This window comes from Oryzias latipes, chromosome 10 (genome assembly GCF_002234675.1).
Source record: "Oryzias latipes chromosome 10, ASM223467v1".
NCBI lineage: Eukaryota > Metazoa > Chordata > Actinopteri > Beloniformes > Adrianichthyidae > Oryzias > Oryzias latipes.
In genome coordinates, this window is record NC_019868.2 from 4,707,275 (window position 1) to 4,721,468 (window position 14,194).

General features: G+C 46.2%; 1 protein-coding gene across 2 annotated transcripts; it reads left to right on the forward strand.

Moving 5' to 3' along the window:
• Window positions 1–397: 397 nt before the first annotated feature.
• immt (inner membrane mitochondrial protein) lies at window positions 398–13,485 on the forward strand. Of its 2 annotated transcripts, none has more exons than XM_011473181.3 (14): window positions 398–556; window positions 1,118–1,188; window positions 1,265–1,454; window positions 2,521–2,665; window positions 4,004–4,096; window positions 4,283–4,438; window positions 4,586–4,719; window positions 5,362–5,468; window positions 5,717–5,852; window positions 7,923–8,052; window positions 8,174–8,397; window positions 9,706–9,837; window positions 12,352–12,481; window positions 12,624–13,485. In XM_011473181.3, exons 1-14 carry the CDS (start codon window positions 515–517, stop codon window positions 13,229–13,231), a joined length of 2,298 nt encoding a protein of 765 aa, XP_011471483.1. In that variant the 5' UTR covers window positions 398–514; the 3' UTR covers window positions 13,232–13,485. The 2 variants fall into 2 exon arrangements, with proteins under 2 accessions (XP_011471483.1, XP_004086557.1); XM_004086509.4 differs by having other exon boundaries at window positions 5,365–5,468.
• Window positions 13,486–14,194: the final 709 nt, after the last annotated feature.

Genomic DNA, 14,194 nt, shown 5'->3' on the forward strand with positions numbered 1-14,194 from the left:
GGGGAGCTTAGAAATTGGTCTAAAGTTTGACAAAATGGAGGAGTCCAGGCCAGGCTTTTTAATCAGTGGTGTTACTACTGCATGTTTGAAGCACGAGGGCACACTCCCGTGAATTAAACTGCCGTTAATTTAACTGAGAACATAAGGAGCCAGAGTGGGAAACACTTCTTTAAAAAGACGAGGTGGAACTGGATCATTGGGAGATCCTGATGGCTTCATCTGACTAATTAATTTTTCCAAGTAAGACAGACTGACAGGCTCAAACCGGTGGAGAACAGTAGAACAGCACTGCACTTTCATTTGAGATATTACGTGAACTTTTCTATTTTTAATCAAAATGAACTCGTGCAGTTCCTCCTCCTGGCCAGCAGGGGGCAGCATGGCCCCGTTGAGCCAGAGAACGAAAGCTGTGGGTTCCGGTTCTGTCGACAGTGAGACACAGCTGAAGGAGAACTAGTAGGACGCCGGTGTTGCTCCTGATTCGCTTCTGTACCGACAGGAGCGACCGAGGATCATGCTGAGGCTGCTTCTGAGAGGCGCCGCGGGCCCCGCGCGGGTAAGACCGCGTGTCCGCACCTCGCGCGGCTACTTGCGTGACCTGAAAAGTTCAAGGTGGAGGAGCCAGGAGGGAGGACTGCCCTCCCGGGTCTTAAATTAGCTAGAGTCCTTCTAATCATTTGGACCTGCTATACGCGTTCATGCCCATCACATTGGAGGCCGAGGTCAATCCATCAGTACACTTATCTGACACGCGCCTGTGCCAGATAAGTGTACTGATGGAGTGACGTCATTTTAAAAATTCTTGTCCAGATGAGGGGCACGTGAAGATTCTTCTGGAACCTAAAGGTTCAGCTCCGTATTTTCAAAATAAAAGCTTCTCCACCTTGGTGCTGGTGGACAGGCTTCCTGATGAAGCTTCTGAGCGGTGATGATAAATCATCTGAAGGATCCTCACTTGAGTAGAAATACAAATAGGACAGCTTTTTCCCCCCTGAACATTTCCGATCATAAATCTGAAAACAGAAGAATCTTCCATTAGAAGCGGTTAGTAAGGATCTGCTGGTAGATCCTGAGAGCTCTTTGAATTTGTCGTCTGTTCTTCATGTGGTTCCTACAGAGGAACGGCGGCAGAAGTTCTGTGGTTCACCTGCAGCCCCCCAGGCAGTACAGCACCTCGTCCCAGGGCAGGTAATCAATGTTGAGCGAGCCGCTCCCATCGTTGGGGATCTCTGGAGCTTCACCTACCGCCCTCACTTCTTCACAGCGGGGCTGCGAAGGTGGTGGCCGCCAGCCTGCTGAGCGTGGGTGGAGGGGTCGGAGGCACCATTCTGTACGCCCAGTGGGACCCCAAGTTCAGAGCAGCGGTGGAGAAGAACGTTCCCTACTCCGACTCGGTGTTTGGTCTAGTCCTGGGACCTGCTCCTCAGAATGCCGGCCACCCCATCAGAAAGCAGGTGAGCAACAGCACAGATGGAGAACTGAGAAGATCCAAACCCGTTTGTGGGTCCAGTCCTTGTGCCATGTTGATACTGACCTCGCAAACATGCATTCAAGTGACCCCTTTCAATGAAAAGTCTATATAAATGCATGTTTTGGGCTGCCACCTTCACGCATCACTTCGCCATGTCTTAAGCCCATTTTTGGGCTCTATGTACCAAACGCCCAGCCACTCATCGCCCGTTGAAAGGTCAACCAGTTGAACTTTGAACAATCATGGACTTCATGGATGCCGACCCTTTTTAATTCACAGAAGTGCCAACTGCTGCCTGGCCAAAATATTGTCTCCAAGACTTTCAGACATCGGACGCCGTCTGCTAAAAGCGCTTTTCCTGAACGTGCCACACATGTGTTTTATTATGATGGTTTGGTCCTGGTTTATGGGATCTTGACTCAGACCCCAGAGGATTCTGAAGTGGGAGGAGCTGGTGGACCAGTCTTAGCCCCGCCCACTTCAGAAACATTCTAAAAAACAACGAGCGACTGGGGGGACAAAGTCAAGTTTTGGTCTCACCTATTGTTATGATTGTTTAAGAATTTATAATGCTTTGATTTTCAAGGATTTGTTGCATTTTATTTACCGTTCAAAACTCCATCCTCGTTTTTAAAAGTGGTTTCTTGTTGTTTTACAAGGTGAATGAAATGTTTGCTGAATTGAGAATAAAGGATTAAGCATAGAAAGTTCACCCATTAACCACTAACGGATGTAATAACCGCTATCTGCAGCCTTTTTTCTTAAACTGTGTTACCACAAGTTCTCTATTTTTTGAGGGACAGTTTCTCTGCCTTTTATTTTGAAGCAACTTGGAACAATTATCTGTGATTATGTATTTTGAAAGACTCACCTGAGGAAGACCAAAGAGGAGGCTGACGGCTGTAGTGCAGGAGGACATGAGTGTGACTTAGGGTGATGCAGGGGGGGGGGGTTAGACGGAGGATTTGCTGTGGATGATGCATGAATGATTAATTAGACTCATATTTTAATGCCACATTTTGACAATTATGCCTGTTCCTGACATTCAGCTGGAGTCCACTCGGCCTCAATCCATGCTGGAGAAACAAGCCAAGACCTCCAAGGTCCAGTCAGAGAAGAAAGTAAAGGGGGCCGCCCAAACGGGGTCCACAGAGCCCACTCCCTCCGTGTCGCCCCCTGCTGTCACCATGGAGGGTGAGTTCTGGAACCAGAACCTGCAGCTGAGCAGGTACAGACCCTCTGAGCCGTTGTTCACGAGGACCAGCCGTCAGAGGGTTTGTGAGGAATCCAAAGCGTAATAGTTGAAGGCTTTGCTGTGGGAAGGGCATCAGTTCTAAAAACCTCCACACACAGAAAGTTGTGTTAACCAGGCAGACACGTACAAAGATAAACATGTGTGCAAAGAACGAGAAATGGTGTCAAAGATCCTCCCATTAGGATTTTTCAAGGCAGAATGAGAGGCATGAAGGGGGGGTGGGGTGGAAAGTAAATATTCCACAACCTTAAAAACATAACTCACAAATACAGATATATATCACAATACTATATAAATCAGTGTTTTTCAACCAGTGTGCCGTGGGAAATTGCCCTCATTAACTGATCTAAAAACATTTCCCATCTCCAGGAAATCAGCTCTTTGTTCATCCAAACAGGCCCTGATAAAACACTGAGTAGTTAGGAATATGAAAGATCATAAAAGACTTTTCTTTGTGTTTATTTGATTCTATTAAAGACATTTTGATAAGAATGATGGTACTGCGATTTAGCCGCAGCGTCAGCTGATTTCTGAAAAAGTCCCGCCCCTTTAACTGTCTCCACCAATCATTCTTGGAGGCTTAATCAAATGTCATCAGTCTGACCAATCAGAAGTGGTTAAACTCTTCACTTCCTTGTTCTGATTCTGCTCCTAAAGTCTCTCAGTTCTAACAAAAATTCCAGCTAAAGCTCGTCTTTAGCGGTGTAGCTTTCCACAGAATCTGGTATCAGACCGTGGAACAGGTGAACAAAACAATGAAGCTCAGAGAAGTGAGTCTGTCTGACATCACTACATCACCCATAATGCATTGGGTTAGAGTGACAGCATCTCAGCGTACAATGAGTCTCTCCTCTTAACGTCTTGAAACCACAACGAACACACATCAAACAGTTTTTAAATCTTCTAACTTAACTTTTATTACATCTTTTAGAAAAAACAGCTGCAGCTTCCAGCTTTTCTGCCACAATCATCACAAAAATGCACGTGTGATTGTGGAGGTGCTGTAGATCAATACAGACTATGAGTTTCTCTTTTTTTGTCATTTTTGGATGCTGGTGTGCTGCAGGATTTTGTCATGGTTAAAGTGTGCCGTGGCTCAAAAAAGGTTGAAAAACAAGGATTTAGAGGACAGAGAAGATCCTAGCCTGTCCTTTCACACACACCATGTTCCACTGAAGGACAGATCCTGAGCTCAGGATGAGTTTGTGTCAGACCTTTAGGTCCTTCTCCACGACCGGTCCACTCCACCTTCATCTTCTCCTTGTCTGTTCCTCCAGGAGCTTCAGCCGAGGCCACCCAGATCATCTCTGCCAGCAGCGACGTCCCTTCAGTCCCGGCGCCGTTTGACACCCAACCCACAGCGGTCACAGGTAAATCACCCAGCAGGAACATGTGTAGAGTAATCAGATTACTGCAGGGCTAGGGGAGTTGTTACTCGTTGATGGTTACCATTAGCAGGGTCACTGTTAGCAGTAAATAGTTGTGGAGGGGGGGCTGACTGCTGCTGTTATCAGTGGTCCACGTGCACGCTCTTCAGCGTGCGCTCTCTTTTTCAGAGCACTGCGACGAGTGTCACCACGTTGGCTCAGAGGCGGCCCACAGCGGCGCCGATTCGCCCGCCGGGTCCACAGAACAGCTGGTGGAGCGTCCGGCCGAGGAGGTGTCGGCCCGTCTGGCCCAACAGGACCAGGATGAGCAGAACGTTTTAGCAGGTTTGACGCGAGAACCTGATTTCTCTGAGGCAGAACCTCAACTGTCTCCTCAGTGTGGGAGGGGTCTTCAGCAGACGCCCGACTTGTGACAGTTTCCAACAGAACCGTGAGGCTCATGCCGGTTGTCTGATGTTTGCCGTTCTCCAGCGGTGTCCAGCAGTCTGGAGGAATCTCTGGCCTGTTCAGCCAGAGCAGCGCTGCAGGCCATCGGAGCCCAGGAGGCGGCGCTGCAGGCCATCAACCAGCACACGCAGAAGCTGAAGGAGGCCATGGAAGCAGAGGTACTGCCATGGCCTCAGCGGCCTGGGGCCTGTGGTCAGTGTCATGGAAGACCACCCAAAAAAAAAAAAGGAGTCCATCGTTACTTGGATAATGGATTCCTGATTCATTTGGGAGATTTCTTGTTTTTTTTTTTGTGAGTTTTTAAATAAGGAAATGAATCATTTTGTTAATGGAAGCTCAGGTTTGTTTATAATAATAAATTAAAAGGATTCTAGAGAGTAATTTAAAATGAAAGCAACTAAATATTTTAGCAGAGACTATTATTTTGCTTTTTAACAGCAAAATTACACACAAAAATGCTCCATAAACATTTCCAATCAAGCTTCCAGCAGCAACATAAAAAAAGAGTAGACAAAAGCTTCTTAGTATAAACTCTGGATTTTAAATTTGTCACGGCTTTTCCAAAGATGACAGAAAATGTCTGTCATCTTTTTTTTATGGAGGGCTGAGAGGAAATTAGCATTTCAAAAATAAAACCTGTCATGATGAGGTTTGATTTTATTCAGATTGAATTACGGTATAGAGGTTTGAAAACGAATGTGGATTATTGATTAACAGAAGGTGCAACAGCAGTGGAACATTCTGGAATGTGATTGGCTCGTTAGAGGGAGGAGTTCAGTGACCTGACACTCTGTTCCCAGCAGAGTCCTCCCGAGGAGAAGTCCGTCCAGTGGAAGGATCTAGAAGCTGCTCTGATGGACCGGACCTCTGCTGTGACGGACGCGACAGCTGCCCTTCAGAAAGCCAAGCAAGTTACCCCCACCCCGAAAACATGTCACCCTGTTGACCTCAGGTCACCTCTGCTGTCTGCTGGTTCCTGAGCTCTTTAGCAGCACTCCTCTGCCGTTCTGGGCCTCAGAACAGCAGAACATCTCCAGCTGTCGGACTGTTTTTACATTCCCCTCGTTTCCTAGCGTGCACTCAGGCGTGTGCACGTGTCCTTCCGCCGCTCACAGAGCGCCGCCGTCCCCTGAAGCTGTGTTTTCGTCCCTGCAGGGAAGCTCTGGATGGTCTGAGGGCCACCATCAACGGCTCCAAAGACCTGAAGGTGGCCGCCGTCCGCCCGCTGGTCCTGGCAGCTGAAGAGAACCTGCATAAGATGGTGGTGGACCTGGACAGAGTCGTGGCTCAGGTTAGCAGCTGCTCTGCTCTCTCTGCCTCTAACCCGGTCTCAGGCTAGAGGACACATTATTACTCAAGGAGGCAGGTAATCAGTATTTGGAGGCGATATTTATTTGCAGTAAAGGTGACAATATTTTACAATTTAGAAGAATACAAACACAAACAATTAGTTTATTTCAAAAAACAAGTACCGGTAAATAAACAACCAAAGACATAGCTCCTCCTAGAAGTGCAGGGAGCAACAGGCTCAGCAGCAATTTTTTAGTTTTGTTTTAAGTGAAATAAAGATTTCCCTGAAAGTTTTTAATAGTAATAAAGTCAAACTTCAGCATAAATTGGAGGATTTATAATTTATGTTAAGTTGAAACAAAAAGTGCACAGTGGCAAATAGGGATGGGTATCGTTAAGGTTGTAACGGTACTACTACTCTTATCGATACTGCTTATCGATCCGGTATTTTAACTACATTCTTATCGATACTTTATGAGGAAGAAAAATAAATAAATATACAAATAACAAATTAAGAACAAAGTGTTTTATTTCCTCATTTTGCAACGACATTGTTTTTTTAACAAAACATTTTACTTTATACATGAGAAAGTTCCAGACAGGATATGTATTTAAGTATTTTTATTCTTTATGAGCGTGATGTTTCCTTTGATCTTTTGTCCATTTTCGACAACCTTGAATGGACTTCTGTCTGTCAAACACCCAGAGTTAAATTAAGTTAAGTGAGATGATGGAAACAAATTCACTTTGATACGGACTCCTTTCTGTTTCTTTATTTTTTTTTAAATCCAGTAAACCCAATAAATTATATAAATTGTATGGAGGAAGAATATCATTAGTTGTTACTTATTATTAAGTTTTAGGAAGCAGCTGTTAGTTTGTTGCGGGTCTGGAACCATAAGCGGTGAGTCTAAGCCCCGCCTTAGACTGATCCGCAGTTAAATCATCAGTAGACCCAATTCACAGCGAATAGAATAGAAGACTTTGTTAATCCCACGATGGGGAAATTCCTTTTGTCAGCGGCAGCACAGAAAAAATCAAACAAAAATAGTTGGACTAGTTAAGCAATCAAACGCCGTCTCTTGGGCCGTGAATGGCAGAGAGCTGCTGAAGGCGGCCTGTTGGGGGCGGGGGCTTTATGTCTGGTGTTTCGCTGAGGAGAGGAGGGAGACGTTTGAACGCCGGCATCAGATTGTCTCAATGCAATGATCTGTGTTTTTTGTATTTCTCCCCGTCAAATAAATATGAACAATAACATTTATGGTAGCGAGTTAAAAGCGACTTTGCTAGTTACCAGTAGAGGGACATGCAGAGGACCGAGATGCCCACTACTATTTGGAGAGAGTTTTCTGTACGTTCAGCACATCCGTACACCCTCCAGAGCGTCTCCACAGCACAAGGCTTTTCTCTCTGAGTTTGAGTTTGACAGTGGTGGAGACAGAGAGCCGGAGGTGCGTCTGAGCCACAATGACCAGCTCCACATCAGTCCATCCAGTTAAAAAAAAAGGGCTTAATGCCAACATGTCAAAATCCTAATTATTAGGTCGCACAATAAATCGCAAATGTATCGTTATTGCGATATCAATCTTTGCAATACGCAATAAATGGTTACCTTAAACGTGCTAAAACAATCTTATGGCAGCTTGAAGTATTCAACGGATCAAATAAATCCCTTTATGCATTTGACCAATCAGATGGACGCTTTTTAAGTTAGATACCCGCCTCCCATGTAGACTAGTTTCATTTGGAGTATAATTGAAGTCATGTTGACTCATATTTAAGTTAGTAGTTAAATGGAACAAATCGCACGTTTTCCTCATAGAGTTTGAAGAGCCATGGTATGTCAAAGAGCGCCTTACTTTTGGGTGTAAGTTGGATGCAGATTTCTCCTCATGGTTCACAAATCCAGCAGATCTTCAGGCAGAGTCAGGCCCAAACGGGGGGAACGCCCTGCTTTCAGCTGCTCACAGATGTTGGGAGGTGTTGATCCCAGAAGCAGTGGTCATTCTTCAGCCTCACTTAAGAAGCCGTCTCCAGGACAATGATGGTGATAGAAAGGATCTGTATGCAGGTGCAGTCGGCTGAGGTGGAGTCCAAGATCGTGTCCCAGTACAGTGACCTGGTCCAGGAAGCCAAGCAGCAGTTCCAGAAGGAGGTCAGCAGCCTGACTCCAGAGATCCAAGCCAACTGGAAAGGCCTCAGTGAGTCAGACTCACCTTCATCCTCTAACTTGGACATCTTAGTACCACAAAAACCCGGCAGACTAAACCAGCTGAATGGTTGTAGAATAAGGAACTGAACCATTTTGTGTGTTTTTGTTAGCGGGGAAGCTGTCCACGGACGACCTGAACGCCCTGATTGCCCACGCTCACCGCCGGATCGACCAGCTGAACCGAGAGCTGGCAGAGCAGAGAGTCCGGGAGCAGGTCCACATCGATGCGGCTCTGCAGCAGCAGAAGCTGGAGGACCAGAGAGTGCTGGAGAGGGCCGTCAGCTCCTCACTGCAGCACGTGAAGGAGGAGGCCCGGCTGGAGCAAGAAAGAAAGGTTTGAAGCTGCGGCGCCTGATGCTGAGCCTCCGCCACGCCACACACACACGAGCGCCTACATCCAGACCCGTGCTGCAGTTAGGTTTAGAAGATCCTTTCATCAGTTTGGTCATTTTAAAAAAAACAAGAGGTGCCTCCTGCTTTTTGAGATCAAAGACTTCAAGGGCGAGCATGAAGAAGAAGATCTGGCTGCAGAAAACCTCCTTAGTTCTTGTTGTCACACCCAAACCACTGTGGTGGAAGAAAAGTGCTGTTAGAAAACAATTAAGATCCATCATGAACTAACATCAGGACAACATGGATCCGGTTTATAAGATCAACAAAGGTCATCCATCAGAAGCAAATAGAAAAAGTATCAGTAAATACTCCTTTATCAGCGTTTTGAATGATAGAAAATGTGTTTCTGCAGCTTGTAATCTTCTCTTTGGGATGAGTGATGGATGAGGAGCTGCAGCTCCTGTTTTTAGGACTTCTGTTCTTCACATGTGAACAAAACCCAGCAGACAGTCTAGAAGAGACAGATGGGAGAATCTCAGCTCTGAAAAGCAGCACCAGAGCGGCGCTTCACAACCTGTAGCCTGTGAGCCACACCCCTGAGTTTACTGCTGAGGCGCGTCACAGTTCTGCTTTGAGAAATGATTTTTCAGACTTTTTATGCATCTGGGATTCAGTCCCAGATTTGACAACGTTCTGCCTTTTTCCACCAGACCCCGGAGTGAAACAGGAGCTTCTGCTGAAGAGCAGAAGGCTTTATGGAAAGACATGTCTGATGGTCATCTGACCACCACTGCAGACATCAAATAAGAATGTGGTATTAAAAAAAACCATACAGAATCAAGAATCCAGAACTCAGTAGCCATAAACCAAAAAAACAAATCCCTCCTTTTTTTCAGAATAAAGCAATATTTCTCTCTGCTCTTTTTAATTAACTGGCTGTGTTCATAGAGGTGAGCAGCGTGAGAGCGCTCTCTCATTATTCCATGTTTGCACAAAGGTATGGATTTGTACTCATAATGAGCAGTTTCTTTGTACATAACGTCTTAAGTTGAATTCAGATTGACGTAAAAAAATGGGGAGATTGGAAGTTGTCAATTTTACGTCCTTAAATCTATAGACGGTCTGTGTGAACATGCCTCAGAACAAACTAAGAGTTCAGGATAAAAGGAAGACGGTGAAGTGCAGTCGTCTTCTCGGAGTGCAACAGCACCACCAGGTGGACCCAGCGGGGACTGCAGCCCCTGCTGTGTTGGCAGGGTGCCGACCAGATGAACTGTGATGCCGATGAGGCGTATTTGTCTGTGTGCAGATGAACGAAGTGAGGGAGGTGATGGAGGCGGAGATGAGGACTCAGCTGCGGCGTCAAGCGGCGGCTCACACGGACCACGTCCGAGATGTGCTGAAGGTCCAGGAGCAGGAGCTGCGAGCTGAAGCTGAGCAGGTGTTCGCACTGAATCACACTGGACAGGGACATCAGCCCTACGGGGCGCGTTGGACTAGCCCTTGTGCTATCTGTCCCACAAGACGGATAGCACAAGGGCTAAGAGCTCAGAGACTGGCCAGTCCATGAAGACATTAGCAGCTCTTCATCATCATCAATCAACAAAATAAAGTAAACCATAAACGTATAAGAAGTAGAAGAAGCAGATCTTAAGATTTGTGGAGAATATTGTCTTTGATTTTTTTTTTTTTTTTTTTTGTCCACACCATCCCTCCCTGATTGTACGGTTTGAGTAGGGATGAATACTGGTTATCTGGTACTGACCAATACTTTCCAAACCGCTCTGGTGCTTTAACTGTCCCCAGAGCTTGAAAAATTAACAAAAAAACCCCAAATATGCCAGTATTTTCCAGAAACATGTGATTAAGCAGCGTGACGGAGGTGAATTTGCCTAAGAGGCTTTATCTGATTCTTTCTGGCAGTCTGCGTTGCATCTCTGTTTTCACACGCGCAGAAGTTAACGCGTCGTTCACGTCACTCTTACCCATCAGGCTGCTAATTCCAGTCTTTTGCTGTGAAGTTCAGCCAAACTTTCACTCGCTTAAACCTTCAATATTTGACTGAAGCTCCGCCCACCCTTACGACCACACCCATTCTTATGTAAGTCTGCCCACAATCACTGGAACGGTAACATGATTGGCTAGAATGGCACAGCAAAACGGAGTAGATTGACACGTCCAAAACAAAGCACTGAAGTGAACCACGAAAACCTGTGTTTGTTTTATGGTACTGGTAGTGCTACATACAGTCAGGACCATAAATATTTGGATAGAACTTAGTTTCTGTACATTACCACAGTGACTTAAATAAAACAACTCAGATGCCATTACAGTGCAGACTTTCAGCTTTTGGGTTGAACAAAAAGATTGCATACAAATGTGAAAAACTTAAGCATTTTTTAAACACAATCCCTTCATTTCATGGGCTCCTAAGTAATTGGACAAATGAAAGAGCTGAAAACAAAATGGTCATTACTAATATTTGGTTGAAAACCCTTTGTTGGCAATGTCAGCCTGAAGTCTTGAACTCATGGACATCACCAGATGCTGGGTTTTCTCCTTCTGAATGGTCTGCCAGACCTTTACTGCAGCGGCTTTCAGTTGCTGTTTGTTTGTGGGCCTTTCTGTCTGAAGTTCAGTCTTCAACAAGTGAAATGCTGCTCAATTGGTTTGAGATCAGGTGACTGACTTAGTCATTCCACTTCTTTTCTTTAATAAACGTGTAAGTTGCTTTGGCTGTATGTTTTGGGTCGTTGTCCATCTGTATTATGAAACGCCGCCCAATCAGTTTGGCTGCATTCACCTGGATCTGCGCAGACAGTCTGTCTCTGAACACCTCAGAATTCATTGGGCTGCTTCTGTCCTGTGTCACGTCATCAATAAACACTAGTGTTCCAGTGCCACTAGCAGCCATGCACGCCCAGACCATCACACTGCCTCCACCGTGTTTTACTGATGATGTAGTGTGCTTTGGATCAGGAGCTTCTCCACGCCTTCTCCATACTTTTCTCTTGCCATCATTCTGGTAGAGGTTGATTTTGGTTTCATCTGTCCAAAGAATGTTTTTCCAGAACTGTGCTGGCTTATTTTAGATGCTTTTTAGCAAAGTCCAATCTAGCCTTCTTATTCTTGAGGCTTATGAGTGGCTTGCATCTTGCAGTGTAGCCTCTGTATCTACTTTCAAGCAGTCTTCTTTTTACGGTAGACTTGGATATTGATACGCCCACCTCCTGGAGAGTGTTGTTCACTTGGTTGGCTGTTGTGAACGGGTTCCTCTTCACCATGAATAGGAATCTGCGGTCATCCACCACTGTTGTCTTCTGTGGACGTCCAGGTCTTTTTGTGTTGCTGAGTTCACCAGTGTTTGCTTTCTTTCTTTCTCAGGATGTACCACACTGTTGATGTTGCCCCTTCTGATACTGTAGAAATTTCTGGCATGGTTTTTTTCTGTTTTCTCACCTTAATGATGGCTTCTTTCACCTGCATGGAGAGCTCCTTTGACTGCATGTAATCTGTTCACAGCAAAATCTTCAAAATGCAGCACGAGTCCTCTAATCAACTCCAGGCCTTTTATCTGCTTCACTCATAATGACATAACAAGGGAATTGCCCACGCCTGCATATGCAATAGCATGGAAGTCAATTGTCCAATTACTTACGGGCCCATGAAATGAAGGGATTGTGTTTAAAAAAAAATGCTTTAGTTTTTCAAATTGTATGCAATCTTTTTGTTCAACCCATGGAATAAAAGCTGAAAGTCTGCGCTTCAATGGCATCTGAGTTGTTTTATTTAAAATTCACTGTGGTAATGTACAGAAACGAAGTTAGAAAGAATGTGTCTCTGTCCAAATATTTATGGTCCTGACTGTATGTCTGTACCAGCATCAACGTATGTATGTGGCACTGAGTTTCAGTACCTGTCCCTAATGTGGGGCTGCTGTGGGTTCTGGTTTCAGATTCTGAGCAGTAAACTCCTGGAGCAGGACACTCTGCACCGTCAGCTGACCCAGGAACAGCTGGACAGCTTCACTCTGGACATGAATGCTGCATATGCTCGCCTGAAGGGGGTGGAGGAGGCCATCGACAGTAAGTGACACAACACACACAGCAGCTCGTTGCACCAGTCCAATCTCCGGACGTGAACAGAACAGCTTGAATGGTTTGCTGGAACTGCAGCGGGCGTCTCACAGACGGTTGCTCTGACTGGTGGCTGTGCGTTGACCTGCAGGTCACCTGGTGGCGGAGGACGAGGCCCGCAGAGCTCATCAGCTGTGGCTTTCTGTGGAAGCCCTCAACCACACCTTGAAGACCGCCGGCACTGAGGAGCCCAGCGTGCCTCTGGACAGCGCAGCCCAAATGGTGCGCGACAGCTGCAGGCAAGATGACTTCGCCTCAGCCCTGGCAGAGGCTCTTCCTGCAGAGTCGCTGTCACGCGGTGTGTACGGCGAGGCTTCCCTCAGAGCCCGCTTCAACTCCCTACGGTCGCTGGTGCTTAGGGTGGCACTCATCGACGAATCCCACAACTCTCTGTACCAGTACTTCCTGTCCTACCTTCAGGCGGCACTTCTCTTTGAGGACCAGCAGGCGGCCCCTCCCACACAGCTGAGCAGCGAGGACTTGGACACGTTCAAGCTTTTGTCATATGCGAGCTACTGCCTGGAGCACGGAGACCTGGAGCTCGCGGCTAAGTTGGTGAACCAGTTGAAGGGTGAATCCAGGAGGGTGGTGGAGGACTGGCTGACGGAAGCCAGACTCACGCTGGAGACCAGGCAGGTGGTCAGCCTGCTGTCGGCTTATGCCAATGCCGTAGGCCTTGGCACCACCCAGGCTCCGTGACCCTCTGTTGAAGAGGGGCCTGGAGGCCTTCCAAAGAGCCCCAGTTTTCTTGAAGGATGTCGGTGAAGAACAGCAGCTGTCCAAAGCTTGGACCAGGGGGTTGGGGGAATTGAAATGGTCAGATTGCAAAAGAATAATCGTCTCATTTCAGTAATATTTTCTGTCACAAAACAAGTTTCCTCGTGTTAATCTGTAATCACACTGTGTTCCTGTGAATAATACACAAACTCAATAAATTGTGAACCGGAAAGCTGGCACTGTCTCTTTGACTCTTTGGGGCTGGGAAGACTGAATCTGGAATAGGTAAGCAGACTGGTGTGAAGGAATCAACAGTGGGGGCAATTATCATAAAATAATTGAATGAGAACTGGAAGACTTTCAAACTGCTGATGATCATCCTCGATCTTAGGGGTCATGTCATGGGGTCTAAATGATCACGAGCGGTGAGCAAAAATCCCAGAACCACACTGGGGACCTAGTGAGTGACCTGCAGAGAGCTGGGACCAAAGTGACAAAGGCTACCATCAGTAACACACTACACCGCCAGGGACTGGACTCCTGCAGTGCCAGACGTGTCCTGCTAAAGCCAGTACATATCCAAGTCTGTCTAAAGTTTGCTAGAGATTATTTAGATGATCCACAAGAGAATTGGGAAAATGTCCTGTGGTCAGTTGAAACCAAAATAGAACTTTTTGGTAAGAACTCTACTCCTCATGTTTGGAGAAGAAAGAATGCTAAAGTGACATCCAAACAACACCATACCTACTGTAAAGCATGGGGGTGGAAACATCATGCTTTGGGGCGGTTTTTCAGCAAAGGGACCACGATGACTGATCCAGAGTAAGTAAAGGATGAAGGGGGGCATGTAAGGACAGACAAATGACAAATTGTTTTTTCTTGTGATCCACAAAATGGACCCAACTGCTGGTCAATAGCCAGAACTAATCTGCCCACATTTTTTCA

Bases quoted from the DNA above. Each gene is read 5' to 3' on its own strand.
- immt (XM_011473181.3), top strand. From the start codon at position 515: ATGCTGAGGCTGCTTCTGAGAGGCGCCGCGGGCCCCGCGCGG. The intron at 1,189-1,264 runs GTAATCAATGTT...ACTTCTTCACAG, and splicing joins AGCACCTCGTCCCAGGGCAG to CGGGGCTGCGAAGGTGGTGG. The intron at 2,666-4,003 runs GTGAGTTCTGGA...CTGTTCCTCCAG, and splicing joins CCCTGCTGTCACCATGGAGG to GAGCTTCAGCCGAGGCCACC.